Below are 21,235 nucleotides of genomic sequence, written 5' to 3'. Positions count from 1 at the left end.
TGGGGTTGCAGTGTTTCCGACAGAGCCAGCCTTCTCTTCTGCATCACGCTGCCTCCACGCGGACTTAGTTCAGGCTGTCCTGTTAGGCTTGGGGGAGGGTGGTCATCATCTGAGGCTGTCACCTCTGTCGACCCCGAGGTGCTTTCTGTGCTTTGGGACCAGGGAGTATCAGTCGCTGGCGACCGTGGGGAGCAGCTCCGTCTCTCGGGGCATCTTGGGCAAGAGCTCGGTGCTTGTGGGGGCCGTTTGGGGTGTGAATCCAGTCATTTTCTCTCCCAAGCATCCCCCCCACCCCACCCCCTTGGATGGCTTGGGTCATCTCTGTCGCACTGGCCAGAGTCCAGCCAGGCAGGTGAGGGCAGATGGCCTGATGAGTGGCTGAAGCAACTCCTTCCTCAAGACACCAGAGGTTTGAACTCCATTACCTTTCTCTCTGGCAGGAGGGAGAAGCACCAGGCAGGTGGTAACAGCTGGCGGCCAGGAGCCGGGAGAGGTGGGAACATCGCCATATTAGAAACGATCTGTGTGAAAGGGGAATCTGACCTGTGTGCTTTAATTTAACCCTTGAGCTTTGCATGTTGTGTTTGAGTTCAGGGAACTTGTTTTTCCATTCAGCTGGGACCCTTAGGAGATCAGGATCATGTCTCCAGGCCTCCCCTGCAGGCCCCTCTCTGTGGACACTTGCCCCCCAGCCTCCCTCCATGGTGAGGGCCCCAGCTGGGCCTCAGGGAGGCAGGAGGCTGAGACCTAGGGACACAGGGTCTTGAGCTGAAGGGCCATGGAGATGGCCTGCTTTGCTCCCCTTCCTCCCAATACTTGGGTCTAAGCTTCCCGCCACCAATCAAGAAAGACTGCATCCCGAGGACTTTGGTTTCGGACGTGTTTTATTTGGCACAAAGGAGAAGGGGGTCTGACACCAGTTTAGCCTTTTGAGTGTGCAGAGCTCTACCCACCCACCCCCACCCCTCAATAATGAGCCCCTTTTCCACCTTTATCTCAGCCCCGAACCAAGGATTTCATAGCCCTAAGATCCATCCAAGTAGGTTTCCTCATACCGCCCCCCTTCAATTTGCTCTTGTTCTTTGGTCCCTAGAGAAGGCAGCCTTCTTTAGGGATAAAAGGAGACACAAAGCCCAGCCCTGAAGTGCAGCACCCCAGGGGCTCTTCAGCCACCACTGGTTGGCAGCGAGGGGGCGTGGGACAGGTGAAGGGAACCGGACAGGTAAGGTAGGGCTGCCCCCCCGGAACCGTCCCCTTCCCTAGGAACCAGCCGGAGCCGAGGGAGGAAAGCTGGGGGTTCATGTTCCTGGGGAGCTGCCAGGACAGAGGAATGGGGGCCGTGGGCGGGGGCGGGGGGTGCGGGTTGAGGATGGTGAGGAAAAGTACAGGTAAAGGGGAAGTTTGGGGAGAGAAGGAAATGATGAGCTTGGCCTTCCTCAGTGTCTGGTGACACGGAGGGGAGGTCTGAGCAAGGGGCCAGCAATGACCCCAGCCAACCCACAAACTCCACCAATCCCCAGATTGGCTTTGTAATTCCAAAACTTTTAAGGAAGGGGTTTGGGGCTGGGAGAGAAACACCAAATAGAGATCTGTGCTGGGGATATTACTCCCGGGCAGTGGGAAAACCAGAGTTGTCCCCTCCGACCACTTTCTAGAAACTTCCAGACCTCATGCCAGCAGGGAGGGTGACTGTTGGGAAGTCAGCCCCACTGCCCGCTGTCCCCCTAGACGACCTTTGCAGTTGGGCCCAGGCCCCTGCCCTTCAGAGCTCCTCGTGGACCCGCTCCTGGTCTTCGTCCGACTTCAGCTTGAGCTCCTCAGCGGTGATGTTCCCATCCTGGTTGCGATCCTGATTCTGGAACATGTCTCCTATGGTTTTCTCAGGGTCCTGGCCAGGCAGGAGGCGTCCTTTGCCCTCACTGACTTGAGCCTTGATGAAGGTGGAGAACTGCAGCGAGGAGAGCCAAGGGGAGGGGAGAGAGCGTCCTGCCTGAGCAGCTGTGCTCATCTTGGGACGGGTCCCCAGGTGGAGGCCTTCCAGCGAGGACTGAGGAGAGGAGCTGGTTGGTGCTGCGTCCTGAGGGGGGCGGGGGCGGAGGGCGTGCCCAGGGCCGGGCAGCCACGGGGCAATGGGCTGCATGTGCCAGAGGTGAAGGCGGGAGGAGGGGCTTAAGGCACACTGACCCGCAGAAGGGCAGCAACACGGGTGCAGACAGGATGGTGGACACACACTGTTCTCGTTAGATGCCACCGTGCAAGGTGGATCCTGCCAGGTGACAGCGTGGGAGGGATTACCAGGGGCGAACTCCTCACCCACCTCCTCCGGGGGCACCTCGCCATCCTTGTTGAGGTCCATGTCTTCAAACAGGTTGGCAGGAGGGTCTTCGTGCCACACAAACAGGTAGCCTGTGGGCAGCCCATCCTCCCGGGACATCAGCTCCACCTCAAACAGGAGCACAGCACTTCCAGGAACCCCCCGGGCTGGAGGGAGGGGAGGAGTAGAGAGAGGGAAGGGTCTGGGCCCGGCTTCACTGCCTGCCCAGTGCGCTCCCAGCCTACAGGCCTCAGCTCCTGCCTTGGCGGCTGGAGAGTGGGGCATGGAATGGGAAGCATTGGGAAGGCCTCACTCACTCCTGCCAGCAGCCATCCAGGCTCCAGGGGGCGGGGGCAGAGGGGAGGAGGAAAGCCATCAGGCCAGGCTCTGCTCACCTCCGCTCTCTCCATGTGCCAGGTGCGGGGGGACCACCAGCTGCCGCCTCTCTCCCACGCACATGCCCTGCAGGCCCGTGTCCAGGCCTTCGATCACCTTGTGGGCGCCCAGAGTTGCCTCCTGAGGGGCCCCGTAGTCGTGGCTGGGGGGAGAGCAGATTCCCGGGTCAGTGCTCATCCTGGTCCCTGGCAGGCCCAGGGCAGGGTGCGGGGACCCAGCAGTGCAGAGATAGGATCAATCCCCGTATCTCGTAACTGCCCTGCAGTGTGGCCGGGGGCTCATCTTTCCCTGCTCGTTTCCCTCCACTGAGTGGAACTAGCAGCTCCCCTACTGCTTACTTCACCCTCCCTCTGCCTGTGGACTTAAGAATTTCAGCTTAGATGGGAACTTAGGGAGGAAGGGTCAGGGGTGCTGCTAGGCCCACCCGCCTGCCCAGCCCTGGCCCTGCCCCGGACCCACGAGGAGAAGAGCTTGGTGCCGTCCAGCAGAGAGCAGTTGTAGTGGTAGCGAACGAAGTCCCCAAGCCTGGCCGTCTCGTTACAGGCCTCCGGGGGCCGGGACAGTGTCTTGATTTCCACTGGATCTGCAGGGTTGTGGAAGTCGATGATGTGGACGTCGAAGATCAGCACAGCAGAGCCAGGGATCTTGTCTCCTGGGGCCAGAATGGGGGCGTGGATCAGCTGGAGTCTAGGAGGGGCTGCTCTAGGTCTCCATGGAGGCCCCAGACCTTCCCCATCCTGGGGTTTTAAACAAGGATGGGATGGGATGTTTGTCTACATAGTCAACTCTTGTAATGTACTCTGTGGTGGTGAGGAGGCAGGGGAGGGGAGGGGCACGCCAGCTGGTAAGCCTTTTCCATATGTATCTTGCAACCTCCCAATAACTCACCCTGCTGATCGATGTGATTAGTTCCATTTTACAGGTGAGCACACAAAGGCTTCCAGCAAAGCTGGGACTCAAATCCAGGTCTCTCTGCTTCCCAGGGCTATGCTGTTTCTGTTCTTCCATAACCACCCTCCCTCCCCAAGCTCAGGAGTCTGCTGCCTTTCTCCAGTGTGGAAGGGGAGAAGTGGGGGACTGCCCCCTGGAGAAAAGGATGGAGTCCTTGTGGCAGGAGTTGGGTGGGGGACCAGTTTTTTCGATGAGAGGGGCAGAGCAATGGCTGGAATCCGCCCCCTTTGCCCCTGCCCATCAGGGGGAAGGTCAGGAGGAACTGAGGTGTTGGCTTGGGGAACAGGGAGCATGCCTACCAGTCCCGTTCTCCCCATAGGCAAGGTGGGGGGGGATGGTGATTCTCCGGCGCTCCCCCATGCACGAGCCCTGCAGCCCCCGGTCCATCCCTGGGATGACATAGCCCTGCCCCACATAGGTATTGTAGGTGCGGTTTCGGGAGTAGCTGCAATACATACAAGGTGGGGAGGCGGGCAAGAGAGTCACAGCGGCCCCGCCCTTCCTGCAGCACAGAGCCGCCCCCAGCCCCCACCGTCGTCCTCAGGACCCCCCGGACCTGGAGTCAAAGAGGGTACCATCCATCAGGGAGCCGTTGTAGTGGTAACGCATGAAGTCCCCAGCCACGGCTCTCCGGACGCAGCCAGGTGGCAGCTCCAGTGTCTCCAGCTGGACCGCGTCCTTTGGGTTGTGGACGTCAATCAGTAGGACTTGGAAGACCAGGGAGGCCTGCGGGGGGATCACAGTCCCTGGGGAAGGGATAGGCTTGAATCATACACGTGGAGAGCAAAGCAGGGCTCTTCTCCACTCAGGAAGGCCTATGTGAGCACCGTGCAAAAAGGTGCTAACCCTGCTTTCCAGGGCCTTTGACGCCCATCAGCAGCCCCGGTTCTTCCCCTGTGAGGCCTGAGCTGAGCTCTCCCCAGGGCCACCACCAGCCCGTATGAGCCTTTGTGTGAATCGGAATAAAGCACCTTTTTTTTTTGGCTGTGCTTCGAGGCTTGCGGAATCTCAGTTCCCCAACCAGGGACTGAACCCGGACCCCAGCAGTGATAGTGCCGAGTCCTAACCACCCAAGCACCCTTCTTAGTGAGGTGACCACCAAGGGCTAGATTGCATCACTACTTGCCTCCCTGGCTGGGTGTCCTTGTGCAGTACTCAACCTGAACAACTATATGTGGCAGCCCAAGTCCCTGCTTGCCCTCACCATAGCCTTTCTCGCCATAGGCCAGGAATGGAGGGATGACGATCTTCCTTCTCTCTCCAGGACACATGCCCAGCAGCCCCTGGTCCATGCCCTTGATCAGCCAGCCAGAGCCCACGTAGGTGTCGTAAGTGCCACCTCTACTGTAGCTGCAGAGGATGAGGTAGGGGTGAGGCTGCTGTTGGTGGGAGAGGCAGGAAGGCCCCCGACTCTCCGCTGCATGCCACAGTCCCTGGCGCCCCAGGGCTCCTTCCAGCCCTTACCTGGTGTCGAAGGCAGTGCCATCCAGCAGCGTGCCGTTGTAGTGGTAGCGGACAAAGTCGCTGTCCTGGACCATGCGGGGGCAGTGGGGCGGGCGCAGCAAGGTGCTCACCTGCACAGTGTCCGCCTTGTTCCACACATCCAGCAGGACCACATCGAAGTAGAGGGTGGCATCCGGGGGAATAAGCCCCGCTGCGTTTGGTGCAGCCCCCAGAGTGGGGGGTGGAGTGGAGGTCTGAGCATCCTGCTTGGCCTCCCGCTCCACCATCCTTAGTTCCCCTTCTCCCAGGTCAAGCTAGGATCCTACCCAGGGCCCTATTATTGCCCTTCCTCCCGCCCCAGGGGCAGGAGACGGAAAAGTCTAGTCCCAGACCTGCCGCGCTATTCATTCTGCGGCGCATGCGGCGTGACCGTGGAAAGCCGCTCTCCCTCTCTGAGCTTCAGTTTTCTGGCCCTGAGCCCTTGCTTCTGCCTCCTGGTCTCCTCCACCCCCACGCCTGGGCCCCAGCTCTCCTCACCCACGCCGATGCTGCCATAGCCGAGGTGCGGAGGCACGATGAGGCGTCGCCGCTCATTGACGCACATGCCCATGAGGCCTCGGTCCATGCCGGTGATGAGGCGTCCCACGCCCACCACGATGGCCACCAAGGCGTGGCGGTCATAGCTGGGGAGGGAGGGGACAGGTGGGATACAGTGGCCTCTGCCCATGGTCACACACATGCACAGGCGCACACAAGTGCACACACACACACACACACACACACACACACACACACCATCCCCCTCCCTACACAAAGGTGCAGGTCCACAGGCTCCTCAACTCTTCAAGCCTCCCTCCTAGGTGCACCGTGACTCCCACCTTAATAGGATGGGCTGTTACGAAAGGAAGTCCTCCAGGAGGCCAGGGGCTTTTATCTACCCTGGGGTGGGGGGATGGTGCCAGCAGTCCCATCTGCTGCTGCTATCTGCTGACAGAAAAGGAGTGGGAAGTGCAGACCCAGGGCGGGGTGGGGGTGTGTGTGTGTGGGGAGACCAGGTATCCAGCACTTAAATGATAAGGCCAAAGAAATGCTTGGCATTTTGCATTCATTATCTTTTTTTAAATATTTATTTGGCCGTGACGCATCTTTAGCTGTGGCACTTGGGATCTTCGTTGCGGCATGTGGGATCTTTTAGTTGCGGCATGTGGGCTCTTAGTTGTGGCATGCGGAATCTAGTTCCCCGACCAGGGATCGAACCCGGGCCCCCTGCATTGGGAGCGAGGAGCCTTAACCGTTGGACCACCAGGGAAGTCCCTGCATTCATTATCTTATTTAATTCTCTCCCCTGTGAGGTGGGCATTATTATTATTATTTGCCGCACCATGCAGCTTGTGAGATCTTAGTTCCCCCACCAGGGATCAAAGCTGGGCCAAGCCGGGCCACAGCAGTGAAAGCGCCGAGTCCTAACCACTGGACCACCAGGGAATTCCCGAAACGGGCATTATTGATTTCATTTTTCTTACGAGAAAAACTGAGACTTGAGAGACCAAATGATTTGCCCAAGGTCACACAGCTAATGTTTGGTCTGTTGAACTCCAAAGCCCACGTTCGGGCCACTGCACCATCAATTCACAGAAGAAAGGAAGGGAAAGCAGAGCTGGCTGGGGATAGGGATTGGTTTTCAATTTTGAAAAAGGCTACTCTAAAATCGCCATGGCTTTTACTTGATTTAGTTCGTTTTAAGTTTAAGTTTTAAGAAGTTAAGGAAAGATGCGAGATTATTATTTTGACGGAAGGTGTCATGGGTTGTGAAAGTTTTCCAAGCTCAGCACTGCTTGGATGCAACCTGGGTCCAAGAGTCCCCATCAGAATCCCCGATAGGGAGGCCATTCTCCAACTCCCAGCCCCTCCTCCACTCCTTGGTGGCCACAGGCTCACAGCTGTACTCCTGTCTACTGCCTATGCCTCATTCTGCCCACCGAGCTGGTTGTACGGCCTGCTTCCTCCACAGTGCCGTTGTGAGAGCCCAAGCATGGCAAGAAGCTTCTAGCAGTTAAACATACCAAAGTTCTCCCCAGAGTCAAGGCTAATCAATGGGTACTGAACCCGCTTGCAGACTGTAAGGTACTGTGTGAAGTTCACTTTCATTCATCGTCTTGAGTCCTAACATCAGCCTTAGGAAGTAGGGATGCAGTTTTCCAGACTTTTTTAATCTCCTTGTTTTCAGATGAGGAAAGTAAAGCTTAAAGAGGCAAAACTCCTTGTCCATGATCACAGCCTGGGTTTGAGTCCAGGATCTTGGTCTCAGGAGTTCGTGTTCTTACCCAATAAACTGCCCGCCTCCAAAGCCACTGATTTCTATAGGCCGAGTTGTGTGTGCGACCTGGACCCAAGGTTTAACTGAGGCTGGCCTGGCGTACAGCCCTGCCCCCACCGAGAGAAATGGACTTGCCAGAGCAGACGGAAAGCCTGGACACAGACCAGAAACCCATCTCTCAAACCCCAAGGCTGGCAAGATGGGCGGCAGCACTGACCTGGTCGAGCTAAGATGGAGGGAGATGAGGGTGCGGGATCACGGGGAGAGGGAGGCATGAAAACTCTCGGAGGAGCCCAGGGTGGCATGTGTGACATGTAGGCAGACAGGGTCCTTACACCAAGCTATGCCCTGCACTCCCTGATCCATCCTGCTGTCTTAGAGTGCCCACCTGCTTTACCCCACTGGCTGCTAAAAACTCCCTCCTCCTCCCCCCAAAACTCTACTTACTTCTTCTTCTCTAAACACAAAGGCCCTGAAACCTGTGGCTGGAACCAGAAAGGGAGTCAGGGTGGATGGAAAGGTAGAGGGTGCTGTGCTGAGACCACTGGAGGATTCACATGCAGCAGGGACCATGCCCTTCCCCCCAACTCTGTGGACCAGAAAACCCCCTCTATGTCTTTAAATAGAGCACTGGTAAGTAAATAGAGCAGTTCACCGTGATTCTCAAGCACTCTGAGAGACAAGAGAGAGTTTGTGTGAAAGAAACAGGGGTCTTCTGAGAGGCGAAGGTTTGAAATTGAGGGCAGGGATGTCTGGGGAGATGGACGTCTAGGAGTCCCCCCACCCAGGGTGCTGTGTTTGAGGTTAGGGGATCACGGTGTGAGTAGGGAGCATGCAGACACAGCTTAAAAGCAGCAACGGGGGAACCCCAGGACTGAGAGAGCTTGCTCCCGGGCTCCGGGAAGGGAAATGGTGAGTCTGGGGGCACCCAAGCCATTACCTCGAGTCAAACTTCTTGCCGTCCTCGAAAGTACCGTTGTAGTGGTAGCGCACAAAATCCCCCATCTGCACTTCCCGGGGACAGGCCCTGGGGATGTGGTACCTCTCGATAACCACATCTTCCAGGGGGCTCCCGGCCGGGCTGGCGCGGCCCAGCCCCCTCCCCACGGCCTGCAGCAGTAGCAGCAGCAGCGACTGCAGCAGGGGGAGCCGGAGGACGGTGTGGCTGGGGCGCCCCGCGCGGAACATGGTGCCTGGAGCTGGGACGGCCGGCAGTGAGGGCGAGCGAGAGAGCCGCCGCCGCCGCCAGACTCCTTCGCCCCCCTCCTCCGAGAGCTGGCTCCCCCTCTTCCTGTCCTCCATCCTCACCCCCGCCCTGGCTGGTCCACGTGGAATGGGGGCTGGGGAGGCTGAGCTGGCGGGGTGGGAGTGGGGGGAAGGGGTGTGGAATTGGAGGAGGAGGGCCAGGCTGATAGCTTTAGAGTACGAGGAAAGCACCACAAAGCCCTCCAGATTTTCCCCCACCCGTACCCTGGGGCTGAGAGACCTGGGAGGGGTAGGGAAGTTCCGGAAAGTTGGGAAAGTCGGAGCCGACTTAAAAAAAAAAGTTGTCTTTTTTTCTGGAGCCCCCCGGGTCCTAAAGCCGGACTGAAGCATCCCTTGTTTCTTTGGCTGGCAACCCCAAATCTAGGTCTCTCCAGGTGGCTGGTGAGGGTCCAGAATCGGAGGGGTATCTCAGTGCTCCCTCCCACCCCTTCTGCCCCAGGGACGGCCTCTCCAGGGACGGGCTGCTTTGTCCTGCAAAAGCTGGACTGCCAGAGGACTTTCTGACGTGGGGATGGAGATCGAGTGGGAGGTGGTGAGAGTGGAGGATGTGCAGGGTAAAACCGGGGGTGTGCCTCCCCGTCGCGGGCTGGGGGGACACTTGGAGGAACGTCTTCGGGGCGGGGAGTGGGGAGTGAGCAGAAGGACCGCTCTGATGGAAGGAAGAGCAGGTTCCAGGCCTTGGGTAAAGTAGAGTGAGGTGGCACTTCCCTCAGTTTCTCTATATTAAGGTCTGGGGCGGGGGGACTGTCTTTGTGTGGGAGGGGCTTTCTGGGCTCCGCATCCCTGCGGGAATTGTTCCTCCACCCTCTCTCACCATCTGCCAAGGGGAGGACCCCCAAGGGCAGGAGATCGGAGACGCAGGATAGTGTTGGCTTTCTTAAAAGAGTGGAGACACAGCCCTCGGGCCCTCGGGGGATCTGACTCAAGCCACGACCCCGCCTCGCTGCCCCCGGTACCAGGCGCTAAGACCCAGCGGGCGCGCCGGCCATTCCCGGGCCCCTGAGCCCGCCAGCCTGCCCGGCAGCTGGGCCGGGACGCCAGCTCGCGGAGGGAAGAGACAGCGGCGCGGAGGGGGCTATGGGTCGGGCGGCGTGGGGGCTGCTGTGGCTGCTGCTGGGCAGCGCCGGGGCGCAGTACGAGAAGTACAGCTTCCGGGGCTTCCCGCCCGAGGACCTGATGCCCCTGGCCGCGGCCTACGGGCACGCGCTGGAGCAGTACGAGGGCGAGAGCTGGCGCGAGAGCGCTCGCTACCTCGAGGCCGCGCTGCGGCTGCACCGGCTGCTGCGGGACAGCGAGGCCTTCTGCCACGCCAACTGCAGCGGCCCCGCGCCGCCCGCCGCCGCGCCCCCCGGGCCTGCGACCCCCGGCCCCGACGGCGGCCGCGGCGACGAGTGGGCCCGCGAGCTGCGGCTCTTCGGCCACGTCCTGGAGCGCGCCGCCTGCTTGCGGCGGTGCAAGCGTTCGCTGCCCGCCTTCCAGGTGCCGTACCCGCCGCGCCAGCTGCTGCGCGACTTCCAGAGCCGCCTGCCCTACCAGTACCTGCACTACGCGCAGTTCAAGGTGCGCGTCCAGCCGGCGGCGCCTCCTAGTCGGGTCGGGGGGAGCGCGGCTCCTCGCGTGTGCTTGGGGCTGCGGGCTCTGGCCCTGCTGACCGGCCCTGTCCCCACGCCGCAGGCGAACCGGCTGGAGAAAGCGGTGGCCGCGGCCTACACCTTCCTTCAGAGGAACCCGAAGCACGAGCTCACCGCCAAGTATCTCAACTACTATCGCGGGCTGCTGGACGCCGCCGACGAGCCCCTCACGGACTTGGAGGCCCAGCCCTATGAGGTGGGGTGCCAGGGTAGGGCCAGCCCTGACGCAATTCCCTGAGTCCCCCATAGGGCCCGTGGGGGAGGGGAGGTGTGGGGGTCCCCTTGACCCCTGTGCCGCGTCCCCTCCCCCTAGGCCGTGTTCCTCCGGGCTGTGAAGCTCTACAACAGCGGAGATTTCCGTAGCAGCACCGAGGACATGGAGCGGGCCCTGGCCGAGTACATGGCCGTCTTTGCCCGGTGTCTGGCTGGCTGCGAGGGGGCCCACGAGCAGGTGGACTTCAAGGACTTCTATCCAGCCATAGCAGGTATCCACCCCGGTGGGCATCCCTTTCATCGCAGGGCCCTGCTTCCCAGAACTTCTAAGGCACCTTAACACAAATATTCATTCCATACACATTTACGGAGCGCCTGCTAAGTGCTTGGGAGGCGGACAGGCATAAGGCGTTATCCCTACCCTCAGACCCTTCAGTCGGCATTGGCTGAGAGGGACCAACAACACCTGCCACTGGGTGCAGAGGGCTGCAGTAGGGAGTTTCCAAGGTGCTGGGCATCGGTGCAGAGAGGAGGTGACATCCCAAAAGGGTCTGGGGAGGTTGGGTTCATGGGCCTTCCAGGCAGAGGGCAACGCAGGTGCAAGGTTGCTGAGGTGGGAAACGATCCAGCAGGTGTGTGCAGAAAGCAGTTTGTGGCCAGAAATCACACCTAGTCTGGGGATCCCTAAGGGCAGAGTCCCTCAGCAGGGCAGAAGGGACTGTCCTGAGCTTCTCTCTTTGGGCTTCAGTCCCACCTGCAGGCCTCACCTGCCAACCTCCCAGTGTGCCCTGGCTTCCTCTGGCTTTGGGGCGGTGGGTGAGCTGTGGGGGTGATAAGTCAGCCCAGGCCACTGTAGGCTTCCGCCGCATCCCTTGTCCCTCGACTGTCTCGTGGGATTAGCAGGCAGAGCTGGGACTGGAAGCCATCGGCCGTCCTCCCCATCAGCGGGATGGAGCGCTTCAGTACACCAGCTCCTCACCGCTGCCACCCCCACCCCCAGATCTCTTTGCAGAATCCCTGCAGTGCAAGGTGGACTGTGAGGCCAACTTGACCCCCAACGTGGGTGGCTTCTTCGTGGAGAAGTTCGTGGCCACCATGTATCACTACCTGCAGTTTGCCTACTACAAGTGTGAGCGTCCTGGGGGGCTTGGGGTGGGGGAGAGCACTGCACTGGGAATGAAGCCGAGCCAGAATTGAGGACCCTTGGTGATGGGAGGGAAGGCTGGGGGTGGTGAGGCAGGTGAGAAGCTTGTGGCGGGGAACAGAGAGCAGCCTCAGGGGAGAATGCCAGGGCCTCTTGGGTAAATGACTGGATAGTCAACAAGTGCACAGCACTTGTTGTTTGCAAAGCCCTGCCACCTCTGTTTATCTCACTTGATCCCCTTACAAGCAACCGGTAGCTGGCGTTACTGGACCCATTTTTCAGATGAGGAAGCCGAGGCTCACAGAGGGTCAGGGGCCATTAGTTAACATGGCTAATAAAAAGTAGCACCAGCACTTAAGGCCGTCCTCACTTACGGGGGATTCTGGCATCAGCCGGGGCTAAGATGGTCAATCTCCAGGGTTTCTGCAATGCAGAGATGCCAAGATTCAGACGGGCTGGAGCTGGAGAGGAGGAGCTGAAGACCAAGGGCCAGGAGACCCTTTGTGTTCTAGTTGGCAAACAGGTTGAGGGCTGCGCCACCGGCTTCTGATTCCCCAGTGCCATCATTCTCCAGCTGTGTGAGCTCAAGCAGTTTACCTGACCTCTCTGTGCCTCAGATTTCTTATCTGTAAAATGGGGATGACAGTAACAGTGAGGTTTAAATGAGTTACATGGGGCATAAGGTAAGTGCCCAATACATTCTAGCCTGTATTATTACTGGGTGGGATGAGGCGCCCAACAGGTATTCTGGGAGGCAGCTGGGGAGCCAGGGGCACTGGACTAGATTGGGAGATAGGGGTGGGTTAGTTGAGGGTTATCCCTGAAGGTGGGGAAGTGCCAGGGCCACTACTCACTCCTGTCCTGCCTGCAGTGAACGACGTGCGCCAGGCCGCCCGCAGTGCCGCCAGCTACATGCTCTTTGACCCCGAAGACAATGTCATGCAGCAAAACCTGGTGTATTATCGCTTCCACAGGGCCCGCTGGGGCCTGGAGGAGGAGGACTTCCAGCCCAGGGAGGTGGGCATCGCCGAGGCATTCTCAGGATATACGATTTGATTAAAAAAACAAAAACAAAAAACAAAAAAATCTGGCTTCTTCCAAAGGCAGGGTGAGAAATAAAAAGAAAGAATTTGGGTTGTAGTTGGAGTCCTAGGTTCAAACCCACCAGCTGTGTGGTCCTGGGAACACTACTGGCCTTTTCTGAATCTGTTGCCTCACCTGCAAAATGGGGGTGGAACAGCCTACGTCTCCAGCACAGTGCCTGGCATGTGGGAGGTAAAAAATATCTGTCCCTGTCTGCTCCCTTCCCCACTCTCACCATGCTCACTGCTGGCCTTTGCCCTCCTTCCCCAGGGACCCCATAACCTGGACCAACTGAGGAACCCCTTGGAATTCTAGGGCAAGACTGGCAAATATGGGGCACGTGGTGCCACTCCCCACTTCCTTGTCAGTGGCAGACTTTGCGAATCGATGTAGGCACTCTTTCTCACTGAGCCCTCAGAATCCTGCTTAACCCTGCCCTTCAGGCAGCTGTGATTTTTCGACCAGCATGTGAACTGATACCTGTTCCCTGCTCCTCGAGCTGTGAAAGGGCCAGAGGGCCCAGATCCTAGGAGCTCTGGCCCCTCCACCATCTGGCAGCAGGGCCTGGCTCACCTCACTTTTCTTCCCTCCTCCCAGGAGGCCATGCTCTACCACAACCAGACAGCTGAGCTTCGGGAGCTGCTGGAGTTTGCGCACATGTACCTGCAGTCAGATGACGAGGTAAGTGGCCCCTTGCCCTCCTGGCTTGGGTGGTGACGGACACCCCTTGATCCTCTTCCTGGGGCCGCTGTGCCGAATCTCAGCCTCAGCTCGTGGCAGTCAGCCATTGTGAAGCAGAGGGATTTCACCTGTCCCTTGTTTACACCTGCCCTCTCCCCACTCCGTGTCCTCACACCCCCGTTCTCTCCATGTCTGAATCTCGCTTCTCCTGGGCCCAGCTCTGGTGGCGCCTCTTCCAGAAGCCCTTGCTGTACGTCCTGGCTCTGTCTTCTGGGCTTGCAGTGCCTACTCTGACCGTCTGTGCCTCCCTGGACCGGAGTTACTTACAGCCCTGTCTGTCTCACCCCGCCCTTTTCTCCAGCCAGTCTCCTAGAGGACTGGGCTCCAGGACAGGGACCAGGTTATTCCCAGCTCTCCCATAGCACCTGGCACAGAGCTGGCCCTCAGAAACTGGGCTTGAATGAACCAGTGAGTGAATGAATGAACACAGGACGCCAGGAAGGAAGGACCACGGTGTGTCATTACGTTGATTCTAAATGAGGGTTTGAGAGCCTGAATTCTCTGAGGTGTGGCCGCCCAGTGCTTATTTATCTATCCCCTCCATTGTTCATGCACCCATGCCCCCCCTCATCAAACAGGGGGCCAGGTCTGCACAGTGAGCCCCCAGGCTTTGGTGCTTACCAGACTTGGCTCCACCATTTCCCAGTTGGATAGCCTCCAGGCACGTGTTAGGTAACCCTCTAACTTCCACTTCTTCATCCATGGAATGGAGAGAATAATGGCCATCTTACACTGCTGTGGTGGGAATTCAATGAGATCTAGGATGTGAATCACTTAGTGTAGAGCTGGCGCATAGTAGGTTCTCAGGGGGTGGTAGCCATTTTGATTACTGTTATTTTTCGCTTGCTGTTTGCCAGACACCGTGCTTGGGGCTGTGGTAAATTGATGAAAGGCACAGTCCCTCGCCCAATCAGATCACCGTTCAGTGCAGTGGGAGAAGTCAGCACGGGGTGCTGGACGAGGCCTCCAGACCCAGCCAGGGTCATCAGCAAGGGCCGCATCCTGGAGCTGATGCCTGGTGTTGGAGGGATAAACAAAAGCTATCTGAGCACAGGGGAGTAAAGGTGTTCCTGGCCGGGAAGCAGCATGAGCGGACAGTACTCATGGACTAGCAGTGTTGCCTGGGTATTTACGCTTAAAAGGTGGGCTGTGGAGAGGAAGAAGGTTACACCAACCCTGAAGCTCTGCTGGTGGAGCCCCATGCATCAGTTCATGGAGGGGGCAGTTTGGGAAGAGGACTTAGGGAGAAACCCTCTAGTTATTCCTGTGTGAGGTCTTGAGTGTGACTGGGAAGGAGGGGTTTGGGACCAAGATGGGATGGGAGGGCCCCTTGGCCAGGAAGGGAGCCGATCCGGGTTTGTGCCTGCTATGACCTGGTTTATCCTCCCATCCTGGCGCTGCTCTAGATGGAGCTGAAGGAGACAGAGCCGCCCGTGGAGCCTGAGGAGCCCCCGTCTGATGCCGAGTTTGAAGGGGAGGGCGACTACGAGGAAAGCATCTATGCCGACTGGTGGCAGGAGCCAGATGCCAAGGGCGACGAGGCTGAGGCCGGTCAGCGACTTGTGTCCCGGTGGAGGGGCGGGGATGCAGCCTGGGCTAGACGTTAGGGACAGGAGGATCCAAGCACTGGCCTGCAGAGGCTGTGGAGTAGCTGTGCTGGGTGCTGGCACCCCTCTTCTGGGGGCTTCCGGCCTGTTAGCAGCCCCTGTCCCACCTGGTAGAGGGGTGGGGGTGACATCCTTCCTGGAGGAGGGACCAGCTGAGACCTGTTCCTGGGGACCCTCACTCCTGCCTGCACCACCTCCCCGAGGACAGCACCCAGAAACCTGTTGGGGATGGGAAGCTAACCCCAATGCTCTCTCATTTCATGTTTCAGAGCCGGAGCCTGAACTAGCATAAGAAGAGGGCCCCCGGCACCCCTCAAGAGCTTTGGGAATCCCGGGCCCAGTGGTACCACCCCCACCAGCCTGGGCAGCAACAACAATTATTTATTAAACATGTAAATGGACATAGCTGACCAGGCCCCATCCTGTCCCAACTGTGAGCACTGCTCCCCAGACCCCTCTTGCCTCCTCTCTGGGTCTCTGGACCACCGTATGATGGTGCTGCAGCGGCTGCCGGCCTGTCCTCCTCCCAGTGTCCTCCCCACCCGGTGGGGCAGTCTCCTGGAGGAGAAGATGCTAGCTCTTCCTAGTCGGGGTCTCAAGCTGAATTGCAGACACAGCAGAGGGGCAGCTGGCATCCCGAAGAGCACTGGACCAGGAGTCCAGCGGTTCCTGGCACATTGGCCGTCAGTGCTCAATAAACATTTCTTGTTGAATGAATCACAGCATTGGGGTCCAGACTCCCCTGGGCAAGTCCTTCCCTCCTTCCCTCTGCACCCATCTCCCCTCATCAGTAAATGTGGAGACAGGTGAGGGGCCACAGTTTGGCCTCTGTGGATGGACCCTGGGTGTTTGCAACCACGAGGAGCATCAGCCTGCCATTGCAATCTGCCACTAGGGGGCGTAAGGATGCAGTTCTGCCTGAGTCCTGGCAAGATGGTGGTTTCAGATTTCTAAGGTGGTATGTCCTGTATTTTCCTAGTTCAGCATCGCTTCCCTCAGGGAATGTGGGGAGGGGGGGCGGGGCCAAGGACACTTACTTCCGGTTTTTGCTTTCCAAGCGTTTACTGAGAGCAAGCATGCCCTGCGCTGCCCTCTCTGCCCACTCTCCCATTCATTCCACGGCAGGGAACAGACCCTCTTAGTGGCCAGAGGAACCCTAGGGATACGGCTTGATAACATGAGACTTTGTGGTGGCAGTGGGACTGCCAGACCATCTTGCCCAATCTTGCATTGGCCCTGGGGGGGCAGAGAATTTGGAGGTGGCTACCACCCACCCTGTGATTTCCCCCCCACTTCATGATCCCAAGCAGGGAAGTAGGGGCAAAAGGGGTCTCTCTGCGGAGGGACACCGGGCTAGGGCCAGCCAGGTGACAGTTCTGGCCCACTGCCCACATTTCTGTTCTCCCAGCGGTAGGGTGGTGGAGGACCTTTCTCCTCTTACTGGAAGGTGGAGCGGAAGCTGGTAAGCCCAGTTCTCACCGTCCACACCCCTGCCCAGATGTGCCAGCTGACGTGGCCTGAGCCCTGCCCATCACTGTGTCCAGGAGGACTCCCTGCCTCACCCCATGCCCTTCTCCTGGGCCTTTGGTGAAGATGAAGAAAGGAAGGACAGAGGCGGAGTGTGGAGCACGGGCGGGGTCAAAGCTGGAGGCGCCGGTGACCTCACTGCTCCCTCCCTCCCGTAGGTGGGTCTGCAGTGGCAGCGTCTCCAAAGAGCTCCCAGGTACCAGGGCGGCCCTGCCCCACCCCACCCCTCTCAAGCTGCTGTGTTGTCAGCTTCCACCGAGGCCCCGCCCCCTGTTTCTGGGAGGGGCTGCCCTCCGGGGCTGGCCCTCCGGAGGGTGGGGAGTGGGGACGCGCTCCAGCATGCCTGCGTGAGTAGGAGCTCTGGAATCTGGACCGCTGGGTTTGAGTCTGAAAGCGCCTGTGTGCGGGAGCGACAAGGCCTGTGTGCTTGTGTGTTGGTGTGGATGTGAGCGAGTGCCTGCGTGCACGTGTCTGAGAATGTCCGTGGCAGCGTCGTGGGCGACAGTGCGGGTTTGCGCATGCGTCCCTGAGGGTGCGCGCATTCGTGACCCTAACCCTAGAATATGTGATTGTACTCAACGCTTATGTATTGGGCACCTACGAGCCGGGTACGTCGCAGGTGCTGGGCATACAATAGTGGGCAAAGCAAGCCAAGCACCCCCTGCCTTCCTGGAGCTTGCATTCCAGCGGGGAGACAGGCAATAAACAATAAGTGTTACAATGAATGAGTTATCTGGCTATGTTAACATAAGTGCGTTGGAAAAATAGAGCAGGGTGAGAGGATCGGGAGAACAGGGCGGGAATGGGGGTACGGTTTAAGAAGCGTGTTAGGGCTTCCCTGGTGGCGCAGTGGTTGAGAGTCCGCCTGCCGATGTAGGGGACACGGGTTCGTGCCCCAGTCCGGGAAGATCCCACATGCCGCGGAGCGGCTGGGCCCCCGGGGCCTGTGCTCCGCAACGGGAGAGGCCACAATAGTGAGAGGCCCGCGTACCAAAAAAATTTTTAAAAAGTGTGTTAAAAAAAAAAAGAAGTGTGTTGATGTGTGTGTCCAAGTGTGCATCTGAGGGTGAGGGTGTGTGTGTGTATGTGTGCGCGTGCGGGCGTGTGTCCTGGGAACAGAAGGCCGCCCCTCTCTAGGTACTCACCCCGGCGTTACCTCCCCTTCCAGTGGGCCTTACTCAGCTTCTCCATCCCTGGCAGCCACCAGCCACCAGCCACTCCCACCTCTCTCTGATGTCAGTGTCTCCCCATTGCCCGGCCAGCTCCCCAGACGGGTGAGATCGAGTTCTAGCGAGTCCCAGCGAGTCCCAGCGAGTCCCAGCTGGGGCCCTCCAGCCCATTCTCCCAAGCCCACCCAGCCCAGACGCCTTCACCTCCTCCACGTCTCTGTCTCACTCGGTCCTCTCCTTACCCCGCTCCCAACTACCCACCCAGCATCTCAGCAGCCCTAGCATCTGTAGCAAAATGGCTAGAAGGTTAGAGACAGCCAAAAGGGCACTGGGGATGATGACCTCACACAATAGAGCCAGACTCAGATGTCTCAGAGGTGTCCTGGATCCAGAAAGGCCCCGTCCCAAGCAAAGCATCGCTGCTACAATGTATTGAATACCTACTGTGTGCCGGGCACTTGGCAGGTTCTTTACAGCCTTCAAAACAGTCTTCTGGTTCCTGGACTTCCCTGGCGGTCCAGTGGTTAACACTCCTTGCTTCCACTGCAGGGGGCAAGGGTTCGATCCCTGGTCCGGGAACTAAGGTCCCGCATGCCACGCGGCCAAAACAAACAAAAAACAGTCTTGCAACATAGATATCAATTCCCTTCTGCCACAGGTGAGGCTGAGGAATGAGAGCAACCTGTCCAAGGTTCCTCAAGGTGGGGGGTGCCTGAGCCGGGTTTGAAACATTTCTCCCTAAATCCATGATACTCAGAGAAGGGAGAGAGCAGAGAACACCGTGGTCTCCTCTCTCTGGTCCCCGGAGCTGGCTTTGTCCCTTTAGGCTGTCAGCTGGGGCTGGGGAGAGGAAGGTGAGGACCAGATGTGGAGACAAAGCCCACACGTTGCCACAGCTCACCGAGGGAGGCAGAGAATTCCAGAAGGGAGAGAGGGAAGGAGGAAGGGTAGAGAGGAAGGGAGGAAAGCAGGAAGGGGAGGAAGGGCAGGCAGTCAAGCCTCACTCTCAGGCCTGATTCCATAGCCCAGTCCCACTTCCCGCTGTTGGCTCCCTGGGATTGGACCAGATGTTAGAGGGCCTGGGGACAGACTCGCTGGGGTCATTTAGACCAGCCTTGTCTTGAATCCTGAGAGGTGATGGCCAATGGAGGCAGGGGAGGGAGGGTCCTATGGGATTCCCCCAAATTCTTGTAAATTCCAGAGGAAGAAATTCCCTGCTTAGGTTTGAGAACTAGTTCTTGAAGTCTCACCCTAGTGTTCTCCTCCTCAGGGAGAGTACGGTCCCCCTGACCCGCTCCTGTGTCAGAAAGCTGTGTCCAGTTGGCACTGGAGCCAACCTCATAAGCTTACTGGGGGAGTCCTGGCAGCCGCAGGGCCCAAGCCCTCTGCAGCTTCCCCACTCAGGGGCCTTCATCCAGCCCTCCTCTTGCAGCTTCTCTCCAAGGATGGCTCCAGCAGATGGCCCCAAATTCATGGATGGGGAAACTGAGGCCCAGAGAGACTAGATTGGGCTCCCAGGGCTGCATGATAAAACTCCAAGATGACTTGGGGATTATATGGGAGTATGCTGAGTGCTGGGGCTGCCCACTGGAGCCAGCCCCAGCCCACACTGGGGACACATCACCCCATAATCACCACCTGCCTGGGTGCCAGCTGGCGCCGGGGTGCCTGAATAGCATCTCTTCTGACCCCCAAAAAGCCCTTGCGGTGGGAGCACCTTTCATGCCCATAACTCAGGTGGAGAAACTGAGGTAAAAGGAGGACATGGCTGCTTGTTTACCCCCCTCCCCCGCCCCATATACTTGATCCTCTGAATCTGTGGAAGAACGCACTAAGGTATGTCCCTTGGTAAAGAAGAGGCCAAAAAAAAAAAAAAAAAAAGAAGAGGCCAAGAGAACTTGACATTTTCTATTTGGGGTCATCTTTTCAGCTTTCCTTTAACGAGAAGAGTGCTGTGTTATGTTCCTGGAGCAAAGTAAGTGGTGGCCATTTGAGATTCTTTTCTTTTGAGCATTTCGCTAAATCCTGGTGGCTTTCCTGGAGGAGGAGGCTAGAAAGGAGTGAGGTTCAGACAGTCTAACTGGGGAGTCTGGCCTCTTTCCCTGGCCCTGGGTGGGTGTGGGAAGCAGGGGGTCTTTCTGGAGGTTTCACAGCCATGAAGGAGATAACATAAATTTTTTGTTATCTCCAAGTGAGGTTATGCACACAGTTACAGAGACACAGGAATGAAGTCAGAAAATGCTTGTCATGTAACTTTAACCATTAGCATAATTATTTTGATAACCGTTTTTTTTTTTGGTAATACCTTGATATCCTCAAAAATGGAAATGTCCCTGGCCTTGGAGCTCCTCCCCGGCCCCCAGCACATACTTCGGATGGAGCTGGCTTCACAGCCGGGTCCAGGCTTCACCCGCCCCCACTCTCCCTGCCCCTCCCCCTCACTACTTCCAGGTTCTCTGCTGGGGCCATAAATTATCCATGAGCTGTAAGTTGGCTGCTTCTTCAACTGCAGGCTGAAGTGCTGATGAAATATTCAAGGATCTCAACTCTCAAATTCCCTGGTGGCCGCAGGATGGGACTAGGGAAGCTGGGATTAATGTACAAGGCTAGGGGCCTCCAAACCTTGGCCCTAGTTCCCACCGAGGTGGAGTCCAGGTCAGGGAGACCGGGAAGGCCAGTGCGCGGGAGGAGGTGGGGGAAGGGTCTCTTTGCATAATCGATGGCAGTGGGTCTGTGTAGGGCCCTCGCCGGCTTAGAGGGTTTAGAGGAAGTGAGGGAAGGTACTTATTTAGTCCCTGAGGAGGGCCTGCCGGCCCCGGGCTGCCCCACCCCTCCCCCAGCCTTGGCTCTCTAATCCGGAGGTTTGCCTGAAGTCACACCTCCAGCTGACTTCTCCCAAGGTTGGTTCTCATCTGCCCCCCTCCCCCCAACTGCCAGGAGTTTGCTTGTGTGACCTTGGGGAAGTTCCTCTCCTAGCTCCAAATTCAGTGTCCCCAAATATACAAGGAAGGGGGCTCTTATTAATGAGTACTCCTCCCTCTTCCCAAGGATTCTCAACAGGTGGGAGAGAAACTCCTGCCGTGTGTGCATGTGCGCGCGCGCGCGCGCGCGCTGACACGCACGCACGCATGCGGGCCGGGGAGGGGTGGCCTCTCGGTGGGAAGGGTGCCTGTCGGGGCAGGCGTCGCCCCTGGCTTGTTGGGGGAGGGAGGGGCAGGCAGGCAGGCTGGCAAGGCGGGTGGGGCCCCAGCTGTGTCAGCCTGTGAGTGGAGTCGCCCAGGCCAGGAACTGGAAGCGGGGTGACTCAAGCGGCAAGGCCTCGTCCCCTCCCTTCCCCCAGCCCACTCAGGACGGGGAGAAGGTTACTCAGAGACCCAGGGAGACGCAGCTCCAGAATAGAATCCTGATGCTTGGGGCCCTGCCTTTTGGGCTC

The 21,235-nt window shown here is 58.4% G+C and overlaps 2 protein-coding genes and 1 long non-coding RNA gene across 3 annotated transcripts; 2 read left to right on the top strand and 1 right to left on the bottom strand.

Annotated features, from left to right (window-relative positions):
- Positions 1-866: 866 nt before the first annotated feature.
- Positions 867-8,908, bottom strand: FKBP10 (FKBP prolyl isomerase 10). Its single transcript, XM_027094391.1, has 10 exons — positions 8,362-8,908; positions 5,642-5,787; positions 5,126-5,315; positions 4,866-5,011; positions 4,218-4,407; positions 3,961-4,106; positions 3,170-3,362; positions 2,710-2,852; positions 2,318-2,481; positions 867-1,948 (listed from the first exon to the last, which is right to left on the bottom strand). Exons 1-10 carry the CDS (start codon positions 8,721-8,723, stop codon positions 1,763-1,765), a joined length of 1,866 nt encoding a protein of 621 aa, XP_026950192.1. The 5' UTR covers positions 8,724-8,908; the 3' UTR covers positions 867-1,762.
- Positions 2,765-4,646, top strand: LOC113613584 (uncharacterized). Its single transcript, XR_003430304.1, has 2 exons — positions 2,765-2,875; positions 4,170-4,646. It is a non-coding gene; the product is annotated as an uncharacterized LOC113613584 (long non-coding RNA).
- Positions 8,909-9,295: 387 nt separating the features above from the next.
- P3H4 (prolyl 3-hydroxylase family member 4 (inactive)) lies at positions 9,296-15,828 on the top strand. The gene is made up of 8 exons (XM_027094395.1): positions 9,296-10,247; positions 10,362-10,514; positions 10,632-10,803; positions 11,532-11,660; positions 12,547-12,692; positions 13,356-13,439; positions 14,906-15,050; positions 15,376-15,828. The coding sequence occupies exons 1-8, from the start codon at positions 9,765-9,767 to the stop codon at positions 15,396-15,398; spliced, it is 1,335 nt and encodes a 444-aa protein (XP_026950196.1). The 5' UTR covers positions 9,296-9,764; the 3' UTR covers positions 15,399-15,828.
- The last annotated feature ends 5,407 nt before the right edge of the window (positions 15,829-21,235 follow it).

The sequence above is a fragment of the Aethalodelphis obliquidens genome, unplaced genomic scaffold (genome assembly GCF_003676395.1).
Source record: "Aethalodelphis obliquidens isolate GAN/ISIS:26980383/991018 unplaced genomic scaffold, ASM367639v1 scaffold89, whole genome shotgun sequence".
NCBI lineage: Eukaryota > Metazoa > Chordata > Mammalia > Artiodactyla > Delphinidae > Aethalodelphis > Aethalodelphis obliquidens.
The sequence above is the reverse complement of the archived record's forward strand: the minus strand, read 5'-3'. Positions and strand labels throughout refer to the sequence as shown.

Bases quoted from the DNA above. Each gene is read 5' to 3' on its own strand.
- FKBP10 (XM_027094391.1), bottom strand. From the start codon at position 8,723: ATGGAGGACAGGAAGAGGGGGAGCCAGCTCTCGGAGGAGGGGGGCGAA. The intron at 2,482-2,709 runs GTGAGCAGAGCC...CCCTCCCTCCAG, and splicing joins GGCACATGGAGAGAGCGGAG to CCCGGGGGGTTCCTGGAAGT. The intron at 1,949-2,317 runs GTGGGTGAGGAG...TCCTCGCTGCAG, and splicing joins GCGAGGTGCCCCCGGAGGAG to TTCTCCACCTTCATCAAGGC.
- P3H4 (XM_027094395.1), top strand. From the start codon at position 9,765: ATGGGTCGGGCGGCGTGGGGGCTGCTGTGGCTGCTGCTGGGCAGCGCC. The intron at 10,515-10,631 runs GTGGGGTGCCAG...CCCTCCCCCTAG, and splicing joins TGGAGGCCCAGCCCTATGAG to GCCGTGTTCCTCCGGGCTGT. The intron at 11,661-12,546 runs GTGAGCGTCCTG...TCCTGCCTGCAG, and splicing joins GCAGTTTGCCTACTACAAGT to TGAACGACGTGCGCCAGGCC.